The following is a 21,739-nucleotide window of genomic DNA, read 5'->3' as shown; positions in this document are numbered from 1 at the left end:
GGAATTATTGTTTTGCCACCCTTTGGAAGGGCACACTGTTCCTGAACTGCTTTCCTGGGAGAAGTTCTACCTATTCTATCAGACCCCCGGCTTCCGCACACAGCTTACATAACAGTTCCTGTAATCTCAGTAGGGTTAGAACAACAATCCTGAAACTAGCTGCTGGAATGCATTCGTGGGCTGTGAGAGAACAGCTAATTACCGCAAGTCACAAATTCATGAAAAGGTTCCCAAGAGCCCAAACTACCCACCCATGGAGAAGAGGGCCTAATGTATCCCAATATAAGTCATGAGTCTCTAGGCCTCCTTCCTTCCATTTGGACGGCGGCCCAGAACAGTGACTCACAAACACGGGCGCAGGGGTTGAGCTCCTCTGTTGGTAGATGATTCTTCTACGTTCTAAAAAAAGCAAATGTCGTGAGATAAGTAATGTGCCCCTCCACAGAAGAAAATGTGCTCCAGCTTTTAGAAGTGTAGGAAACACTGCCTTAGAGGCATACATTTATGTAGTTAGGGTTGCAGACCTATGAACCCGTGACTGGGATCACACCCATAGAAGTCTGTGGGTCTTTTCTTCCTTCACGTGCATAAAATTGGGTATAACATATTTATTTTGTCATTATGTGCAACGATAAGATTAAATGCATCTCATAACCGCTGCTCTTCAGCTGGGGCTTAACACTGCCTTGTTTTGATTGCACGCAAACACACGAAGCTGCCTCATACTGAATCAGACCCTCGGTCCATCAAAGTCAGTATTGTCTAGTCAGACCGGCAGCGGCTCTCCAGGGTCTCAGGCAGGGGTCTTTCACATCACCTACTTGCCCAGTCCCTTTAACTGGAGATGCCGGGGATTGAACCTGGGACCTTCTGCATGCCAAACAGCGGCTCTACCACTGCACCACATTCAGACATGATTGGTGTTTGTTTGTTTTAATTGCAGAAACAGTGGTACACTTGGGGGAGGGAAGGCTAGGGTCCTTCAGTGTAACAATATTATTTGTTTGAACCTAAACTATATTTACTTGGAAATGATTTCTGTTCTGTGTGCAAGATTCCACTGTTTAAGTCAAATTATAACTGAATAGAAGTTACATGGAACAGATTTCTTCTTTAAGGTCTAGAAAACACTACATTGGCTCGTGGAAAAATCAGACGTGACACAAACATTGGCCATCATGTAGCATGTTTATTTTAAATTAAAGTTAAATAACGACAACATTATCAATCCAATCACAGCAATATAAAAATGTGAAAACTGTACACACATTCTAATTCATTTCCACTTTTACAGACAAGACATTTAAAAAACGTAGTTTTAAGGCAGAGCTCAAAAGGAGCCATGACTGTAACAGCGGCGTACCGATTGTAAACGTCTGCACGGATGGGTCATGGCACTGCGCCTGCCATGCTGATATCCCTTTCTAGGTATCTTCATGCTGATGCAAATTGTTTTGTTTGGCAATGGGGAATAATCTAGATATCACAATTTCCTTCATCCACTATACCCAAAGGAATTTTACCTCAATGCCAGTATTTGTTGAATTCATAATAATAGCTCTTTTGTTTTCCCCAAGTGAGGTATTTATTATCATAAATTGTATTTTTAAAAAATTATACCCTGCCTTTTTGCCTTCATAAGGGCCACCAATGTGGCTAACAAATTAAAGCATACATAATAAAATTACATTTTCAAACTATTGAAACCAACGAAAAACAAATCATTAAAACAATTAAGGTAAAGGTCCCCTGTGCAAGCACCGAGTCATTCCTGACCCATGGGGTGACGTCACATCCCGACATTTACTAGGCAGACTTTGTTTTTATGGGGTGGTTTGCCAGTGCCTTCCCCAGTCATCTTCCCTTTACCCCCAGCAAGCTGGGTACTCATTTTACCGACCTCGGAAGGATGAAGGCTGAGTCAGCCTTGAGCCGGCTACCTGAAACCAACTTCTGCCGGGATTGAACTCAGGTTGCGAGCAAAGCTTGGACTGCAGTACTGAAGCTTACCACTCTGCGCCACAATTAAAACGAGAGCTAAAATACATTAAAAACAATTAAAACATTGGGCAGTAGGGAGGGATCACTGAGGGAACACCAAATGAAACAAAAACAAAAGGCTTCATCCATTGGTGGAAGATGGCAACAGAGGAGACAGATGAATCTCCCTGGGGAGAGTGTTTTGGAGCCACCACTAAAAGCTCTCTCCTGGGATGCCACCTTAGGAGGCAGGGACACCTGAAGCAAGGCCTCCGAAGATGACTGCAGTGGTCGGATAGATTAATAAGGGAGTAGGCAGTTCCTCAGGTAGCCACTGGCTCATGTAAATCATTGCCCAGATATCAAAGTGTTTACATTTCTGCAGATTAAATAACAGACACAGAAAACTGCAGACTTACCCCAAATAGCCTTGTTATGGCTTATCATTCCAAGCATTTTCCACTGAAGTGAAAGTAAATCCTATTTATTTCAAGGTTTCACTTCCAAACACTGTACTGTATTTACAGTGCAATCCTATACAAAACTTCTTCAGTCCACAACTATTAAAATCAGTAGGCTTAGATTGTAGTTACTCTCCATAGGACTGCACCTTGCAGAGCAATCCTAAGGAGGTCTGCTCAGAAGCCTACACAGTTTATTCAGTGGGGTTTATTCTCAGGGAAGTGTTCTTATAATTGTACCATTAGCTAAATACACTTTAAATCAACAGGAGCCCAAGGTATAGTTTTGTTTGTTTTTAATTGATTGTTTAGGTTGTTCACATTTGGATCTAACTTGTGGGATATGGTCAGGCATTATGTGACAATCAGTACTATCTTTCCAGCAACCTTACTTGTTGAAGTTCATGGTTTAATCCCTTTTTATAGTCACAGATTTCATTGATTTCATTATGAACATTGTAGAGATACCGTATGATATTTCACATGGCATCTTAATAAAAAAGTTAGCCTAGATTTTAATGCTTAGGGATATTTAGTCATTGCTCAGCAGTGTATAGCTCTGTCTTCATGAAGACCATTTTAGTTTAAAAAAAAAAAACACTTTTACTTCATTAATTGGGACCCAAATACCTTAATTGGGACCCAAAGCAGCTTATATAATTCTCTTCGTTTCCATTTTATCCTCTCAACAACCCTATGAGGTGTAGGTTAGGCTGAGAGTACGTGGCTGGTCCAAAGTCACCCAGCCAGCTTCCTTGGGAATTCTAACCTGGGTCTCCCATATCCTAGACCAGCACTCTAACTCCACCAGATCACAGAGAAGCCAATCCTCCCTGGTGTGTCCCCCGCCGCCCTCAAAAAGCCAAGGTTCCACAGTTGCATGTTCTGTATGCCACATAGCCATCTCAAGTATGTTAAATAAATAAACTCAGAAATAGATAAAATCCTTTATCCTGAACAGGCCAAATGAAAGAACAATTACAACATACAATACTTTGCATATCTTTTGGGACCTCTAACAAAATTTGCATCATCCATTAAGTAAAAACGAGTCATTTATAAATGTGAAATACAAAAGTAATCAGCAAAATAATTCACAAATATGAAACCCATTAACCCAGTCTGAAATTTGTCTGGAAAAGGCCAAACCATGCAAATACATTTATGTTTGTCTTCCGTACTTCATCTGGAGTAGGCCATTTATACAGAGTAGGAACAGAGATTTCCGCCCTGTCAGGACCAACGTTACGTAACTGCCTTACTTCCCACAGTCCTATAATAAGGGATATGTTCTGTTATAAAGGGACCTATATTATGATGCACTTAAAGACTGCTATCCTGACAGCTGCATTTAAAATTAATATGTAGGGAGCAACGTGTAGTGCATATATGTATTGGCCTTCCCTAAGTGGAGCAATAGGATACAACCCACAGTATTTATTAGACTGCAATCACTGGCACCCATGGGGCTCCTTTAGAAAAATACACAGAACAGTAATTGTTACTGTTATTACCCATTCTTCATTTATTGCTGAATTGGTGTTTTATTCGTGTTTTCCATATATTGCACTGCTTTGTTTGTAAAAATCATAATATAAAAATACAAAGTAAACAAGCAGCATAATACTTTTGCTAGGATCACTTAAAGTAACATGTAAACTTTTGACTTCACCAGAGCTCACTTACAGAGAGAGAACGCTGTTGTTCAGCATGGTGAAATTCCCAAGTCTTCAGTTTATAATAGCATGGAAGTGGTGCTGTGAAGGTTTGAGTAGGTTAGATTGTACTTGGTGCAAAAAAAAGAGTTCAGGTTGATCACAGCATACTGGGACAGAGATTCAAGGGCTGCTTTCCCTTTGAAACTATAAACGCCAGCAGAAACCGAAGTGGATAGTGTTACATATAATGAATAGGCAAAAATCCCACCATTAGGTGGTATTCCCCTCCTGTTACACGTTGTACACACAGACGCAGCCATGTGAACGCATCGCGCTGGGAAGATGGCCCACAATTTCCCATTTATCACACTCAGGATCATATTTCTCAATATTTTGCAAATAAGATCCTTTAGAAGACGAATAGCCTCCCGTTATGTAGATGAACCCATTAATGACAACAGATCCACACTCCATCCTTCTTTCCATCATATCAGCCTTCTGTTTCCATTCCTTTTGCTCTGGATCATAACAATATGTGATTGTAGTTTGTCCACCCACAAGATAGAGCTTGTTTTCGAGTGCAATGGAACACAATCCATATTCTACAGAGGGGGGAAAGAGAAATGCTGGTCTATTGCCTAATCATTTGAAAGCTCAAATTATAGTAGGTCTGCCAATTCAGAGAAATGCAGCAGGAGTTAGGGATCATGTTTCAAAGGCACTGAAACACACTTCTGCATTGATTTGGAGGGAGGTCATACATAGGGGTTGCAAGGAATATCCAGATTTCCGCTATAAGAAGGCAAGGAAAATAGCTAAATACCCCTAAGCGATACATGTAAGAAGGGAATCCTTAAAAGTTTCTGTTTATGGAAAGCTAAGCATTGTGGTCATCTTAGTTATTGTAATATAGTATTACTTACAACCATTAGAATTATTTTTATTCATTAAAATGCTATATTCCACTCTTCTGCCATTAACACTGGCACAGGATGGCATTCAAAAATCCATGGTATATATTTTACTTAGTTTACAGTGCAATCCTAAGCAGAGTTACTTCTTTCTAACTCAGTTGAGGTGTAACTCTGTTTAGGATTGCACTGTTAGTAAAGCTTTACATAGCCAAATATAACACCCACTTCTTTATTAGGTGGTCAGATTCTTCAGGCATTAACTATTTTCAACTGATGTCCTTCTCAGTCACTTATCCACCCTACAACTTATATGTAGTTCTCTGGTTCTAACTCACTCACTCCCCCGCAAAAAACACACACACAGATAAACAAGAGTTTTGTGGTACCTTAAAGACCGACACATTTTTATTTCAATATTGGCTTTCATGAGTTAGACCAGGGGTGGGGAACCTCTGGCCCACGGGCCGTTTACGGCCCGCGACATCATTGGCTGCGGCCCGTGGGACTTTCCTGCGGAAGCCACCGCCATGGCTGCCACAGGGCCGCCCACATGTGTCGGGAGAAAAGCCACGGAGGTTCCTTCCCGCTCGCGCCCTCTTTCTTTCCTTCCTTATTTCCCTCCCTCCCTTCTCTGCATAGTTTCTCCTAGGGTTGCCAACTTCCAGGTAGTTGCTGGAGACCTGGCAACCCTAGCCTCTCCATTCTCTCCCCAACCCCGCTGGGAGATCTATGCCTGGTATGGCCCCCGAATGATGTTACAAATATTCAAATGGCCCTTGGGAGGAAAAAGTTTCCCCACACCTGAGTTAGACCTTAGTTCATCACATGCATGGAGTGTGTAATTATTTTGCAGTTATAATATTCACTCCATACATCTAATGAAATTAAGTGTAGCTCACAAAAGCTTAGGCTGAAATAATTTTTTGCTAATCTTCAAGGTGCTACAAGATTCTCATTAATTTTTACTGCAACAGACTAACGTGGCTGTCCCTTAGCGCCCCCTCCTCATTTCTTTTAAAAGCAGCCACTAATACTGTGATAATTTTGGCTATATCTTTCAGGAGCTATTTAACTCTTCCCCTCACCCTGTTTTCCTACCCAAAACATTCACCTTCAAGCCTTATTTTATCTCCTCCCAGGCAAAATTTACCGGTACTGCTATCCTCTGTTCTCATAAAAACCACATGAGGGTGGCAATTTTCAGTGGGAAAACAATTAAATAGCCCCCTCCTCCACATTAGTCTCGCTACTGAAACTACAGTTTCTTCAACTCCTTTATTACGATACGTTTGCCAGGCAAATTATTTAGAATTATTGCTGTCCATGTCCCTCAAGCAGTTCTGCTTAAGGCAATGGCTGCCAAAGAGACAGTGAGACTCCTGCTTACCAGGTTCACCGCGTCAGTGTACATCAGCCGTTTTCTGCCAGATGGCACACAGAGACCACACACCTGTGAACTTGCCTAGGTCATTTATGCTAACGTGCTGAAAGTGCCCAGCATATTTTTTTTTATTTCTTCAGTCACTGCGAAGCCGGCACATACCTGCTTCACATTTCTTAAAAGCCCCTTTAATGCGACCTTTTGTATTTGCTCCGCCCCCATATCAAAGCATTTACTGAAGGAACCATGAAAAATCACAGCCGCAGCTTAGTAATTTTAAAGGGCGGATTTTAAAAAGCAGCTTTGAGCGAGCATCAAAATCGACCCCGCATAAATGTTCCTAGAGTGGAATGCTTCTCAGTAAAGTTCCCTCCCCACTTTGCCTGCATCCTGTCTCCATTCATTTCCTTTTAAGCATAATTATCTCTGCTATGTAGGGTCTGGCAAACTACATAAATGTGACTTTTCCCCCCACGCCAAGCAGGAGTAAAATTTACCTGGTTGTGGGCTCGTGGTGACTGTGCTCCATTCATTAATGTCCGAGTGATAGCTCTGAACTTTGTCATAAGTGCAGCTTCCCCGGTAACCGTAGTGACCTCCGATGACATAGATTACTTCATTCAGGACACAAGCGGTGGCATTTCCAACCCCTGCATGAATTTGTAAAAGGCTTTCAAATGATGTTTAGTACTACTCAACATTATTTTCACGAATAAATTCAAGTTACAAGCACAACTAATAGCATAGGCATGAAACTAAACCTGAAGGTTTTTAAACAACTGCATTCTAGGATTTTATACTGAAGACAGCCTGTAATGGTAATATAAGGCAAAGGACAATGGTGCAATAAACTTATTTTTCTACAGTATGTCAAAACTTTCTGAGTATGTGCATATTCAGCACATTTGCATGAGACCATAAAGCTAGCTTTTCAATGCATGGAAAAAACAATGTGAGTACAACTGTGTAATTTATTGAGCAGCTATTGGTGAGCATAAGCCAGTATGCAGGCTTTAACTTTTGTCAAGGCATAAATCAAAGAGAATGACTTAATTAAATTAAATAGTAATTGAATATCAAATCATTCTCACTAGCTGGAGCCTCTCTTGTTCCCAAATACAAACACACAACCATATCCCAAACACAGACATTTGAGTTACTTGGGTAATGTGTGTCATGAATGTACATTTCATTGAAATATGGTTCAAGCAACAAATTATAGACAGTTGGACAGGAAAACTGTGGTGTGTTTTTAAATTTAAATGTGCAAATTAATTCTAACAATAATTCAAATCACTCTTTCTCATACACTACTTTTTCTTTGTTACTTTGTTGTGCTTAGAAGCTGTTTTGCGACCGTGTTGGCCCAAAAGCAAAATCCCAGAACACAATCCATGTAAAATTTAGAAGGCCCAAGCAAAATGACAAAACAGTATCCAAGCAAATAGTATTGTACTTATTAGACTTTTTTGTTTGCCAAAATCAATTGTATACTGTAGTAGAAAAATAAGCGTGTAATTAAATTATTTCCCAACCTCCTTTTTTTTAAGGATAAGTGAAAATAATTCAAGCAGCATGCAATATATTACATACCTTTGATCATATCTGCAATGGAGACCCATTTCTTTTTTAAAGGATCATAGAATTCCGCTTCTTCAGTTGGAGCTCCTTTTCGGTAACCCCCTAAAGCATAGATGCAGCCATTCAAGGTAACTGCACAGTGGTAGTACCTTGCATTAAGCATAGGGCAGCCTTCACTCCACTCATCAGCTTCACAGTTGTATATCCACACTTTATCAATGGCTTCTATATTGTCTGTTCTATAACCCCCCGTTACATAAATGTTGGGTCCCAAACTAGCAACTGCATAACTTTCCCTCGCGTGGTCTGGCATCTCTGCACCCTGGATCCATATATTGGTGATAGGATCCCACATATGCACCTCAGATAAAGGATGCCAATAATATCCTCCAATCACATACATAACAGCTGTTGACCTTATAGAGGCAGCTTTGGGGTTATGGCTTAGTGCGTTGTGTATTAGAGACCTGACCTTGTTTTCATTCAGCCGACATTTCTTGTGCACACTTAAGGCTGACCTCAAATACATTTTGTCAAAAGCCATATCAAGACAGCTCAGCAGATCATAAATGTACTCAGTTCTTTTGTCCACATCATAAGATATCCACTTAACAATTGGCTCTATCGCTGCATCTTTTTTCCAAACGCTGAGATTCTTTCTGGAGAGAATGAACTGAAGTTTCTCACTGCTGATTTCCAGAAACTCTTCCTGCCTGCACACTTCTTCAAATCGAGATACTAATATCCTTCTAGACTCCTTCTCTAGCTCTGAACAGACATGGTACTCTGCAAAGGAGTGCATCCCTAGGCAGTTGTCGACGTCTAAGTGTCTTATCAGAAATTGTTCACAGGCGTTCTTTACCGAGGTAAACTGGAGGAGATCTGCAGCTTGAAGGAGGCTCTGAACATTTGTTTTTGTTATCTGAATCTCCGATGTGTATGTATAGACCACCAGGGATTCCAGGGTGGTGGGACTGAGCCCAGAAAGTTTGATCTGGTTCTTAGACTTTTCTTTCATATCAGAAGTGAACATAGCCTTAAAGTAGTTGCTACAAGCAGCCAGCACGGCCTTATGGCAATGGAAAATCACACCCGAAGCACACTGAAGTGTAATATCAGTAAATAAACCATCCAGGTAGAATGTTCTGAAGGCATCTAAGAACTCCACAGGATGAGAGAGGTCTTTATATAGATAGGTATATTCCGCCTGGCCAGTCAATGCCATCACTGCAATAAAATGTCAGAAATGCTAAGGTGGTGAACTTCATGTAGTCTATGCATGTTTAATCACATGTAAATACCCACCTTTTCCAATGGAGCTTTCTCCAAAGTTGGTGCATAAAGGATTGAAGTCTCTCTTTGAAGTGTTTATTTCTAATTTGGGGGAGTTAAAACAAAAAAAAACCCCACAACATTCCATAGCAACAAATAGGAAAATAGAATAAGGCAAAGCCACACAAAAAAGGTGCGTTCTCTAAAATAAGCGACTCAGACAATTTCAAAGAGAAAAAGGACCCAAAGCACCTCCTTATAACCCCTCACTCATTTGTGAGAACAAATCACAAAGAGTTACATTTACAAGGAACAAAGAAAAGTATTATATTGCATTCAAAATGGCCATGCCCATCTCCAATACATGTAAATCCACGAATATTTGCTGCATTTAGGACGGATAAACCATATAAGGAATCTCAGAAGGATCCAAGTAAGCAGCCAAAACAGTAGGAAGTCAGGCAGAGTGGCTTGGACTTTGCCAACTTTAACTTGTTCACCAAAGTGTGGTACAAGGAAGAACTATGGTTTTACAATCTCTATTAATAATTTGGCCAGGATTAAAAGATATAAAATAGATCTGTATGAGTGGCGATAGTGTGCCATTCCATAAGCCTTATGTAAACACAACTTGAAGTTCTTAGGAAATTGGAATGCAAGTTTCCTACTATGTTTTAATCATCTCAGAATTCTGAGATCTTTGAACAACTTCACCACACATGGTAGAGTTGTACCACAAACACTCCACCAATGTCCTGCTCTCATTTTTATATCCTTCTATCCGGAGTAAAATTTCAGTGAGCCAAAATCTTGAAAAGTTAAGCATACATTAATGGTAGGCTGGCACCACAATCTCTATCATCTTTTTACAGCATAAATCCTCAACTGGTTCATCTAGATCCCTGATCCAGGTTTTGCTTTGCCCTAGAGAAAAGTATGTACCGGCCTGAAGAGTAGGGTAGGACACATCTTTCAGGCCCTTCTGACTCAATCAAGTTTGCTTCCAGTACTTGGTAAATACAACGTACAACAATATCTCTTAGTAATGCATAATTATAACTTTGCTACCTGATCCTATGTATATTTACTCAGAAGCAAGACCACTGAGTTCAGTAAGGCTTTCTCCCAGGTAAGTATGCATAGGATTGTAGCACTAACATGTTTGTCTGTTTGCAAAGTCAGATGTCTCTTAGTGTAAAGATTGCATAAGCACATTAAGAAAGAGAGAAAGAGAGAGAGAAAGAGAGAGAGAAAGAGAGAAAGAAAGAGAGAAAGAAAGAGAGAAAGAGAGAGAGAAAGAGAGAAAGAGAGAGAGAGAGAGAGAAAGAGAGAAAGAAAGAGAGAAAGAAAGAGAGAAAGAGAGAAAGAGAGAGAGAAAGAAAGGTTTTTATATGCCGACTTTCTCCACCACTTAAGTAAGAATCAAACGGGCTTACACTCACCTTCTCTTCCCCTCCCCACAACAGACACCTTGTGAGGTAGGTGGAGCTGAGAGAGCTGTGACTAGCCCAAGGTCACCCAGCTGGCTTCATGTGTAGGAGTGGGGAAACAAATCCAGTTCACCAGATTAGCCTCTGCCGCTCATGTGGAGGAGTGGGGAATCAAACCCAGGTCTCCAGATCAGAGTCCACCGCTCCAAACCACCACTCTTAAGGACTACATCACGCTGGCTCTAGATAGATGGATGGATGAGATGGATAGATATTTTGTCACTGAATTTTTTCCTTGTCATTGCCTGCACTTTTATTCCATAATTCATTTTGAAATTTCAAAATCATATACACTAGGCTCTGTCCAGGCAAGCTGATGTTTGCTCAGTTTCTCATTGTAATAGCCCCGTATGCCTCAGACCTTTGTCTGAAAGACATCACTTATTTTTCTTAAATGGAAGCCAAAAACAACAAAATAGTAGGATATTTTGAATTTGCATTCTGTTTCCCTTTTACTCTATGCAATAAAACACAGGTGTGTGATAAAAATAAGTTGTCTAGGAAAAATTATTCAGTCACTAACAGAAGTACTATACCACCAGTGTAGGTGCGCTAGGTGAAGAAAGGGAGCCAATATTTTTTTTGGGGGGGGATTTTATTGTTTATAAACCTCAACACTATCCCAGCTAGGACAGCCAGTTAACCAAGGACCAAAACCCACCATCAGCTGTGAAGCTGTGGTGGGTGGCATCCGTTCAGTTTATTTCCACAGAAAAGCTCTAGGTTGAATCAATGAAAAGCCGTTGTTGCTACAAACTCTGGAGCAGCCTTTCCAACAGACATGCAGGTGCGCGAAGCCAGTTCTTCCCCCCAGCCCGCCTGGATTACAAACAAAGAGTAATAGAAAAGGGCAAGAGTCCAGTAGCACCTTAAAGACTAACAAAAATATTTTCTGGTAGGGTATGAGCTTTCGTGAGCCACAGCTCACTTCTTCAGATACAGAGAAATTGCTGAATTACAGTTGATATTCAAACTAAAGTCAATGCATTTACCGGGGCTGAATAAAGACCTTGCATTAATGGCTCATGACCATTGCCGATTTCTCCACACCCATCTCTCCCCTGGACATCACAGACTCTTCTGCAGACCACCCCTAATCCCATCACGTCTGCTATTCACATGGACATACTGTTCACATTGACATACTAATGCTTGTCTGAATTCACTCTCCTCTACTTAAAGACAGATGGATTCACATTCTAGCTGTAACTGAAGAAGTTGAGCTGTGGCTCACGAAAGCTCACACCCTGCCAGAGAATATTTTTGGTAGTCTTTAAGGTGCTCCTGGACTCTTGCCCTTTTCTACTACTGCAGACAGACTAACACGGCGACCCACTGTGAATTATGTATATATATGTGTATGTCTATATGTGTGTGTGTGTATAAGCTCATACCCTACCAGAAAACATTTTTGTTAGTCTTTAAGGTGCTCCTGGACTCTTGCCCTTTTCTACTGCAGACAGACTAACATGGTGACCCACTTTGAATTATGTATATATATGTGTATGTCTATATATGTGTGTGTGTGTGTGTGTGTGTGTGTGTGTGTGTGTGTGTGTGTATATATATATATATATATATATATATATATATATATATATATATATATATATATATATATATAAGCTCATACCCTACCAGAAAACATTTTTGTTAGTCTTTAAGGTGCTCCTGGACTCTTGCCCTTTTCTACTACTGCAGACAGACTAACATGGTGACCCACTTTGAATTATATATATATATGTGTATGTCTATATATATATATATATGTGTGTGTGTGTGTATATATATAAGCTCATACCCTACCAGAAAACATTTTTGTTAGTCTTTAAGGTGCTCCTGGACTCTTGACCTTTTCAACTACTGCAGACAGACTAACACGGTGACCCACTGTGAATTATGTATATATATGTGTATGTCTATATATGTGTGTGTGTGTATATATATATCTATATCTATCTATATACATATAAGCTCATACCCTACCAGAAAACATTGTTGTTAGACTTGAAGGTGCTCCTGGACTCTTGCCCTTTTCTACTACTGCAGACAGACTAACACGGCGACCCACTGTAAACCAAAAAGAGTTAAGTAATCGAATCCCCCCCCCGCCCCGAAATGCGTGCTGACAACACGGGTGCCGTCAGTTCGCCACCAGCCCTCGCCCAATGCGCCCGACAGACCCGCTCGCAGCTCGCTCGGGAAGACCCACCTGCTCTGCCACTCAATCTGCCAGGGAGGCTCGGCCGAGGAGGGAAGGCGTTTGGGGAGCCGAACACAAAGGCAGGCGAGGAGGAGGAGGAGGAGGAGGTCCCCGCCTGGCAATCAATGCCAATCGCCGGGAAAGCCCCCGACCCACATCTCTTGCAAGCGGCTAGGATTGGTCGTGGGGCACTGATTCCCTCCCGCCTCCCAGCCTGGAGAGTCAATAAATAGGGGAAGGAGCGTGGAGCCGGCAGGAGGAGCTGCGTCTTTGCGCCCTGCCTGCGCGTCCTCGCCGTGGAGAGGAGGTCACTCTGCCCGGTGGGGCGGTTCGTGGACAGCAGGCGGGCCGCTTTGGCTCGATCTGCCCCCCACCCCGGCGTTGTTTGGGTCGCCGCTGCCGGGCGACGGGCGAGTGGGGGGCCGGCTCCGATTGGCTTGGCGAAAGGAAAGGGGCGAAAGAGGCGCAGCAGGGAAGCGCCTCGTGAGAAGGTGCTCGCGCGCCTAGGGCGCACGCCCTGTTTTCCGGGGACAGGAGAGGGCATTGATTCAAAGATTGGTAGATGGGATGTATTGTCAAGTGAGAGGTATAGCAATTATTGAAAAATAATAAAAATATTTTTTTTACAGCCCAAGGGGCAATGGGTCAAGATTGTCACAGACAGACCACCGCTTCAAGAAAGCATGCAGGTGGCGACAGCAACTCCAGACAGAGGAAAAAGTCCAAAAAGAAGGGTTAAGAAAGTCGGAAGAATACCAGTTTGACTCTTAATATGGGAAATGGGGGGGGGGTTTAGAGGAAAAATGATACCAACTTAATTTTTTTACTTGGGAAGTTTTTAAAGATCTAATCCATTTTTTTACGACAGAGATGAGTGACTGGAGAAAATTTAAGTTAATGAGTTTTGCTATGTCTCTGTTTTCATTTTTTTTAAATGGTTTTCTTTTTTCTCCTCTCTTTATTATTATTATATTATCATGGCTTATCGAAATGTATTCAATAAGGGGAAAGTATAACATTAAAATAATGACTTATAAGGATTAGAAAATATTAATACAAAGGAGACACCAGATATTGGGAGGGAGGAAGTCAGTGGGGGAAGTCCATTATAATTAATTATATTTAATACTGAAGACATACACCTAATAATTTTTATTGATTCAAAGATTGGTAGATGGGATGTATTGTCAAGTGAGAGGTATAGCAATTATTGAAAAATAATAAAAATATTTTTTTAAAAAAAAAAAGAGGACAGGAGGCTTCAGCGGCGGCCCCTCTGACCATCTTTGGAAGAGACTTCTCTTTGCAGCTCGCCAGCTGGGGGAGCAGATGGGAGCAGGCTTGGCAGCGCCTCCTGTTTTGGTGTCTCCGCTGGCTCCCTCGCGCCCCACCCCCAATGTCTCTCTGCTCCCAACAAGGCCATAGACAGAGGATAGTTCAGCCTTCTCCCCCCCCCCCCCCGCGAAGCCCAAGGGAATAGGCTGGCCATACCTACCCTTTTGAAAGGGACAGTCCCGTTTTCATCATATTGCCCAGCCGTCCTGTCTTTTTAATTGAAAGGTCAGTTTTGTCCTGTTTTGCACCTCGTTACGCTTCCAACGTTTGCTTCCTTCACTTCTGGCGTTTCTTATGCGGCATGCAGGCATGGCTGGGTCAAGTCTCATAGACAAAGTGCTCCAGTCGGGTTACACCAGTAAGCCCTGCCCCGTTTTTGCCATCCCGATGTCCCATTTTTGTCCCAAGGAAATATGGTCAGCTTACAAGGGAAGCAAACCAGCAGTTCCTTCAACAGCTTTTGCTTCATACTCTCGCTGTTTTCAGGTGTGTGTGTGTGTAGAAGTTTAACACCAGGTAGGGTGCCTGCCAGATTCCCAGTCACCAGCAAAGTACTTTAGTTATCGCATCTCCTCAAACTCCTGGTTTCCCAAAAGGATGCAAAAACAGGGACGTACCAGTTGCAGATGCTTGTGAGCCAGCCTGGTGTAGCAGGTAAGAGTGTTGGAATAGGATCTGGGAGACACAGGTTCAAATTGCCACTCTGCCCTGGAAGCTTGCCAAGTGACTTTGGGCCAGTCACACCTCTCAGCCTAACCTACCACATCTGTGGGCTGTTGGCTTCTTTCAAAGAATGCTTCACTAGGCATACCTGATCCACAAAGTACTTAAGTGTGCATACTCAGGATCATGTAGTACAAATCGCTTATGTCTCCCCTGTTAACAGATCCCGAGTACGCACACTTGCTTTGCAAATATGAAACACAATAGTGGACCGTAGGAATGCTAGTTAAAATGAAGATGGTAAGATTTTAGAGAACATTATAATAAAGCTTGTCCCTCATTTCAGCACTTCACCTTAGGACACCTGCCCTAAATATATGTTACAAAGAGAAGCAGGTTTGTCAAAGTCTTCCAACTGACACAGCAAAGTGAGATCTATGAGCAAGGAACTGCCAAGCCTAAGCCCCGAGACAAATATTAAAAAGCGACTAAAGAAAGTAGTGACCCCACAGCCTCCGAACTTAATCCCAGCTAGCAAGTTTTTGCTATGCCAACCCTTTTATGTCTTTTAGGAAAGTGGCAACAACTTTAGAAAGATTTACGTTCTGACATAAATCTTCAATTGTCTGACCATCATACAGGGTAATCCTAAACAGAGCAAAACACACAGTTGTCTTAAATGGCCTTAGAAGGATATAACTCTGCTTCAGATTGAATTATTAAAGAGTCTGTGAATTATGGATATATCTTAATCTTATTTTTCTATTAATAATTTTTTCCCCTGTTTGCACTGTTCAGCTATCCAAGAAGACAGTCTTATTTCACTGGGGGAACAGTGATAGAGCTGCTCTTGAACATGCCACATAGTAGTTTCATTCTTCCGCAAGCAATGAACACACTCAGAGTATGTCTGTAACATTATCTCCCAGTGTCAGAACTGTTCACACACACATTTGTTGTTCTGTTGATTGTATACTTCAGTTTCATTTACAACTCCAATAAATTCAATTAAAATGCAGTTATTTAATAAAATATTTAAATACTTTATATAAACATGGATCCTTAAATATAAAACTACAAACAGGATAAATTAAAATTATATCTTTGTTATCTTAGACAGTGTACAGTTGCGGTAGGCACATTGTATTCAGACAAAATAACAACTGAACTATAAGTAGATCTCTAAGTAAATTCATTGCCAGTCCTTGAGTCTCAAATAAACTCTTCAAATGGCAGATTGCCATGAAATTAATGGGATCTGGAAGCCGGCTAGGAACTATCAAGTTTTTGCGCCTTGCCCTTCCTTATCCCCCAATTTCAAACATCACATACGCTTTCAAAAACTTAACAAGAAAAACCCAGTACACTTTACTCAAATACGTTTCAACACAATCACCTTTCACAATAAGGTAAAAAGGTCAACACAACACTGTTTATAAATATGTCATATTTTTAAAATTTCCATTGCAGAGGTTATTTTTAATAAAATGCCATGGGAAGATGAATTACATAATCTTGGGCGATATCCTCAGTTATGAAGATGCATAAAATGTATGTCTCAGTAGCATAGAAGACTGCAGTAGAACAGGGTCTATGGCAGTGAAACATTCTTAATTCGAACGCTATATAATGCACAGGACTGTCATTTTACTGACATTCTTACTTCTAAGCTGCCAATCCTATACATATTTACGTGGGAGAAAATCCCACTGAATTTAGTAGGGCTAACTTCCAAGTAAATGTACGTAGAGAAAATGGCAACCAGACAATAGCTGCTAAATCTCTGCTAGCTGCAAAGAAAGAGTACATTCCCCTCTCAGTGCATTGTTCATTTTGATTTCCAAGCAGTACATTTTCAGATAAAACAGTGAACAAGCAAAATCAAGAGTGTAAACAACCTTCAGGTGTTGTCCAAGTTTATTCTTTGTGCATGTTGCTTCTGTACTATTTCCTCTTTTCATTTTGTGTCATCTGCGACAGAACTGAATTATACAGGTTATTTAGTAAAGAATGTGCCAGAGGGTGCTAGCTATATAAAAGAAGGGTGGCTGCCAAGCTGAATTGGGAAATCTGTGGCTTTGTTACAAAATCAGTCCCAATTTTAAACTCATTTTGTGACACATGGAAGCAGCTGCTCCTCAGTAAACTTACAAGACATGATCAGGACCTACAGAAATGATCTTCCACTCACATATAGTGTAGGCGGAGGGATTTTTTTCACTAGTAGCAGCTGAGGTATGGAGATGCAAAGGACTTGAGAAGAAGCTGACAGCTGGTTATGACAATAATAAATTAATGCTGGGAGACTTGGGTTCAAATCCTCTCTGCCATGGAAGCTCGTTGGGTAACCTTGGGCTAGGAATACACTCTCAGCCTAACGTACCTCACAGGATTGTCGTGAGGATAAAACGGGGGATGTTGTAACCGCTTTGGGTCCCCATTGGGAAGAAAAGTAGGGTATAAATGAAGTAAATAAAAAACAAAATAAAAAATACATTTCTCCAAGGTGATAACGTGGCAAAGATATTCTGCAATGACTCTAGCATCTGTTTCTTTGATTATGTACTTTTTCACTCAGGCATATTTCTTTCCTATAATCTCCCCCAACACAACTGCACAATGGAAGACAATGAATCAAAATGGCGCCATCAACTGTTCTTCTCTAACATTCATGAATAAATGGCCATAGCATAAGAATATTGAGATGCCAGCACCAATTTATTATTATTCATTGGTATGAATTAGAACTACATTTTTTATCATTTTATAAGCAATTCTAAATAGGCCAATATCTCAATACCAGATGACCAAGTGACAACTGATGCTTCCAAAGGAACAACATCCTGAGACAACTGAGAAACCATTTTCTGTAACCTATATCCATGCCTTGGCATAACAACATCATCCTTTTTTAAGCACATTACTGGGCACAGATCATTTCCACCATCGCCTATATATAAAATTTGGGAGTATTTCATCCTCTGCTTTGAAGGGTTTTCTAAGAATTCTTCTAAGACTTTCCTCTTGCAGAGGTTTACGGGGCATTGTGCACAATTGTGAACATGAAAATTCTCCACCGTAAGATAGCCACATCCATCAAAACTTGCAGGATTTGTAAACACTTCATTAAATACTTGACGGAAATTAGCAGCGTTTAAAATCCAATCAATAAATATTGCATTGGAATCTGATATAATTATGGAATCGAAAGAGTCTTTGTGTTTGCCGACAAACTCTAGGAGATCTTTCATTCCTTCTGTGAAAGGTATTGTTGTCATAGTCCTTTTCATCTCCTCTTCCTTTATTCCGCTGTCTCCCAGGAATCTGAAAACTCTGCCCATATATTTTGTCCAGTATCCTGTCTGATAGGAGTTTCTTATTTCACCAGGAATTTTTGCATCAGGTGCACATTTCACAATCCAGGTGTCACTGTTTTCATCTACAATTGTATGGTCAAAATCAAAAACCAGTAGGAACTTCATTGTTGTCAGACAAATGTCAGCCTGGAAATAAGATAAAACTGTTTTGCTGAAGTGAACTAAGTATATTTGACCATGATACTGAAAAGAAATCCATCAGAAAAAGCCTGATAGATTATTTACCATGTTTCTGAAAGCATAGGAACCACGAGATTAAAATTTGCAATATTTCCCAAGTTTCCAAACATGCACAACCTTGTCAAGTGAATACACGGTAGGTTCAAGGTTACACAGAAAAGGGCCTCTTCTTATAATGGGTAAGGAATATCTTGTGCTTTCCTATAACACAACAATGGCATATACCGGGTGAGTATCCCTTATCCGGACTGCTTGGGATCAGAAGTGTCCGTATTTCGGATCTTTCCATATTTTGGAATTTCTGCATATACATAATGAGATATCTTGTGGATGGGACCCAAGTCTAAACACGAAATTCATTTATGCTTTATGCATGTTTTATATATACTTTATACACATCGCCTGAATGTCATTTTAAACAATATTTTTTAAATAATGTTGTGTACATTGAACCATCAATGGCACTGCTGAGGGCCTGTGAGTAATGCCTGCATGCCAGCTCAAAAGGTCCGGTTTTCAGATCAGTCCAGATATCGGATGTCCGAATAAGGGATATTCAACCTGTAATGTGTTTATAAGCAGGTATAGTGCTGGAGCAGAAGGGCATGACGCTGGATCCACACACATGGAGTCAGTTTGCAGAAGGGTTTTTTTCCCCACCTTCCTTTTCCCAGGCAGCCCCCTGTAGATTTCAAAAGGCACTGCTGATGGTTGGGAAGCCCTCCAGAACCATATGCCACATGGCACGATGGATGGAGGAAAGGCCTGAAACCAGCCCCTTCGGTCTTATGTGCATGAACAATCATTGCTTCTGTAAGACCGAGGAGAGACGATTTTATCATGTTTATCTTTACCAGGGGACATAATCTAGATAAATTTTTTTGCTTGTTTTAATTATATCGTTCTATTTCTTTGAATCCCCAGTGGGAAGAGAAGCAGTATCGACATACCTAAACAAATGAATGGGTTCGTGTGGTCACTTTCTCCAAAACATTTCGATATTAACCAAGATTTAACTCATCAGTGTTAAGTACTAGAATTTGCTTCAAAGCCAGAGTTGAGCCCAATGCAAATTTATCATATCGTACATTATGTTTTGTTCTAAGCTTAAAGGAAGGTTGGGGAATGCCCTTGTGAATGTGAAGGTCAGTCTTCATTATCCACCAACCATCACAGCCTGTAGCTGGGAAGTGGGGGGGAGGACATAGACATGCCTTTCTGTCAAGCTTGAGCACTGGCCTGCTTTTTTAAAATGAAAGGTCACCACATTTAATGTATTTTTATTTTTGAAGAATGTTTAGCTTGTGGCTTAAAAAAAAATCAAGCTATACCATAATGTAATAGCTCTGTTTCAAAGTTACTGTGACTGCCATGCACAATCATTGTATACTGTACATTGGATTGTTCCTTGTAATAGTTTCCTTAAAGACATGACATGGTTAAACTATTGTTAACTAGTGATATTACTATTATTGTAGTTACTGTTATGCATGTAAAGTAACTCAATTCTTGGTTATTGTGATTTTAATATTAAAGTGTTTCAAGTATTTTAAGAATTTAAAGTTACTTCTGTTGTACATTTTAATAATCTATAATGTTAAAATTATTTTATCCTATGCATGCAGTGCTCAAGACCTTTGGTCAGATGAGGATGAAATAAAAGGAAAGGGTCGTTCCTTGTATGCGCTTTGAGGTATTCTCATCTTACAATCTATACATTTACAGCTAAACATGTGATTCAAACCCCACATTTACTCAGCTATCAATCACTAGTTTCATTCTTAAAGAGAATGTGTGTAGGGTCTTACTTACAAACAGATGTATGCACGTACAGGCAGGATGTACGTGTGTTCACATCTGAACAGGACTACTATGTAACTGAATAGGCCACTCCACAAGCTGCACTTTGGTGTCAACCTACAAACATTTCACACATAACTAGAATGCACACATTTATTTCAGCAAGCAGTGGATATCACTAAAAGTGTGAAGGCTAACCTAAAGTGTGACGTCAAACCTGTCTAAACTAAAATATAAGCATAGAAATTTTTATCATTGTTTTAAGGCTGATCTTTCTAATGTAATAGTAGCGCACAAGAAAAAAAGACAGAACAGCAGGACAACACAATGATACTCACTGGCTGATGCTCTGACGTTTCAAACCTGGAAGCATTGGAGTGTATCACATATAAGATATGGAATGTGACTCAGTTTTGTCCTGTGAACTGTATAACAGCTGCACATGAAGAGAGATGAATACACTTGGGTATGCTGCTGCTAAAAAAGTGTGAGTCCAAGATGTTTCCCTGTTTAGACAAAGTAACAAATGTAATGACAAAATGACTATAACTTAGAAACACACTTGCTATTGGGAAAACAGAATTCTGATAATATTCAGGCTTGCTCATAAAGATTTTGGATATAACTGTAAGTCCATATAGTTAATCCTATTGAAATCAGTGGGATTTATTTTTGATATTTTTAGACATATTCTAAAGATATTTTTAGTTTCTGGATGTTTATTTTGAGTGGATATCATTTTGGAATTTTTCTAGGGTATTAACTTTTGTTCTAGATCAAATCAAGCCTGAACTCTCCCTAAAAATCCAAATGGCTAAACTGAGGCTATCATATTTTGGTCACATTATGAGAATACAAGAGTTGCTGGAAAAGACAATAAGTCACTAGAAATAAACTATAATGCTAGGAAAAGTTGAAGGCGGCAGGAAAAGAGGAAGACCCAACATGAGAAGGATTGATTCAATCAAGGAAGCCTCAGTTGGCAAGACCTGAACAAGCCTGTTAACGATAGGACATTTTGGAGGACCTTAATTCATTATGTCCATAAATCAGAAGAGATTTGACAGCACATAAGCTTTTGACAGACAACTGTGTTGAGCGATGTATTTATTATTTTAAATTTCGATCCTGCTCTCCCCGGCCAAGCCAGGCTCAGGGCGCATAATGACGGTGAAATCATCCTAGAGTCATAATAATAATAATACATATTCATTAAAAAATAACACCAATCAATCATAATAACAACAGTCATCATAATAATTATCTTCATCATAAGTGGGCCAGCATGGTGTAGTGGTTAAGAGCAGTGGACTCTGACCTGGAGAACCGGGTTTGATTCCCCATTCTTCCACATGAGCAGCGGTGAACTGGATTGGTTTCCCCACTCCTACACATGAAGCCAGCTAGGTGACTTTGGGCTAGTCACAGCTCTCTTAGAGCTCTC

At 40.5% G+C, this 21,739-nt stretch overlaps 2 protein-coding genes across 2 annotated transcripts; both read right to left on the bottom strand.

The window, feature by feature from the left end:
• Positions 1 to 4,390: 4,390 nt before the first annotated feature.
• KLHL23 (kelch like family member 23) lies at positions 4,391 to 9,200 on the bottom strand. Its single transcript, XM_056861499.1, has 3 exons — positions 7,988 to 9,200; positions 6,892 to 7,044; positions 4,391 to 4,701 (listed from the first exon to the last, which is right to left on the bottom strand). The coding sequence occupies exons 1-3, from the start codon at positions 9,198 to 9,200 to the stop codon at positions 4,391 to 4,393; spliced, it is 1,677 nt and encodes a 558-aa protein (XP_056717477.1).
• An 8,497-nt stretch (positions 9,201 to 17,697) lies between these two features.
• On the bottom strand, positions 17,698 to 18,436 carry PHOSPHO2 (phosphatase, orphan 2). The gene has a single exon (XM_056861462.1). It carries the CDS (start codon positions 18,418 to 18,420, stop codon positions 17,698 to 17,700), a length of 723 nt encoding a protein of 240 aa, XP_056717440.1. The 5' UTR covers positions 18,421 to 18,436.
• Between the last annotated feature and the right edge of the window lie 3,303 nt (positions 18,437 to 21,739).

Source organism: Euleptes europaea, chromosome 15 (assembly GCF_029931775.1).
Source record: "Euleptes europaea isolate rEulEur1 chromosome 15, rEulEur1.hap1, whole genome shotgun sequence".
NCBI classification, from domain to species: Eukaryota; Metazoa; Chordata; class Lepidosauria; order Squamata; family Sphaerodactylidae; genus Euleptes; species Euleptes europaea.
Note: the sequence above shows the minus strand (reverse complement) of the source record. Positions and strands in the feature narration are given on the sequence as shown.

Excerpts from the sequence above, each read along its gene's own strand:
- KLHL23 (XM_056861499.1), bottom strand. The coding sequence starts at position 9,200 with ATGGCATTGACTGGCCAGGCGGAATATACCTATCTATATAAAGACCTC. Across the intron at positions 7,045-7,987 it reads CATTGCAGATATGATCAAAG|GGGTTGGAAATGCCACCGCT; the intron begins GTATGTAATATA and ends AAATTCATGCAG. Across the intron at positions 4,702-6,891 it reads CACCACGAGCCCACAACCAG|AATATGGATTGTGTTCCATT; the intron begins GTAAATTTTACT and ends CCCCCTCTGTAG.
- PHOSPHO2 (XM_056861462.1), bottom strand. The coding sequence starts at position 18,420 with ATGAAGTTCCTACTGGTTTTTGATTTTGACCATACAATTGTAGATGAA.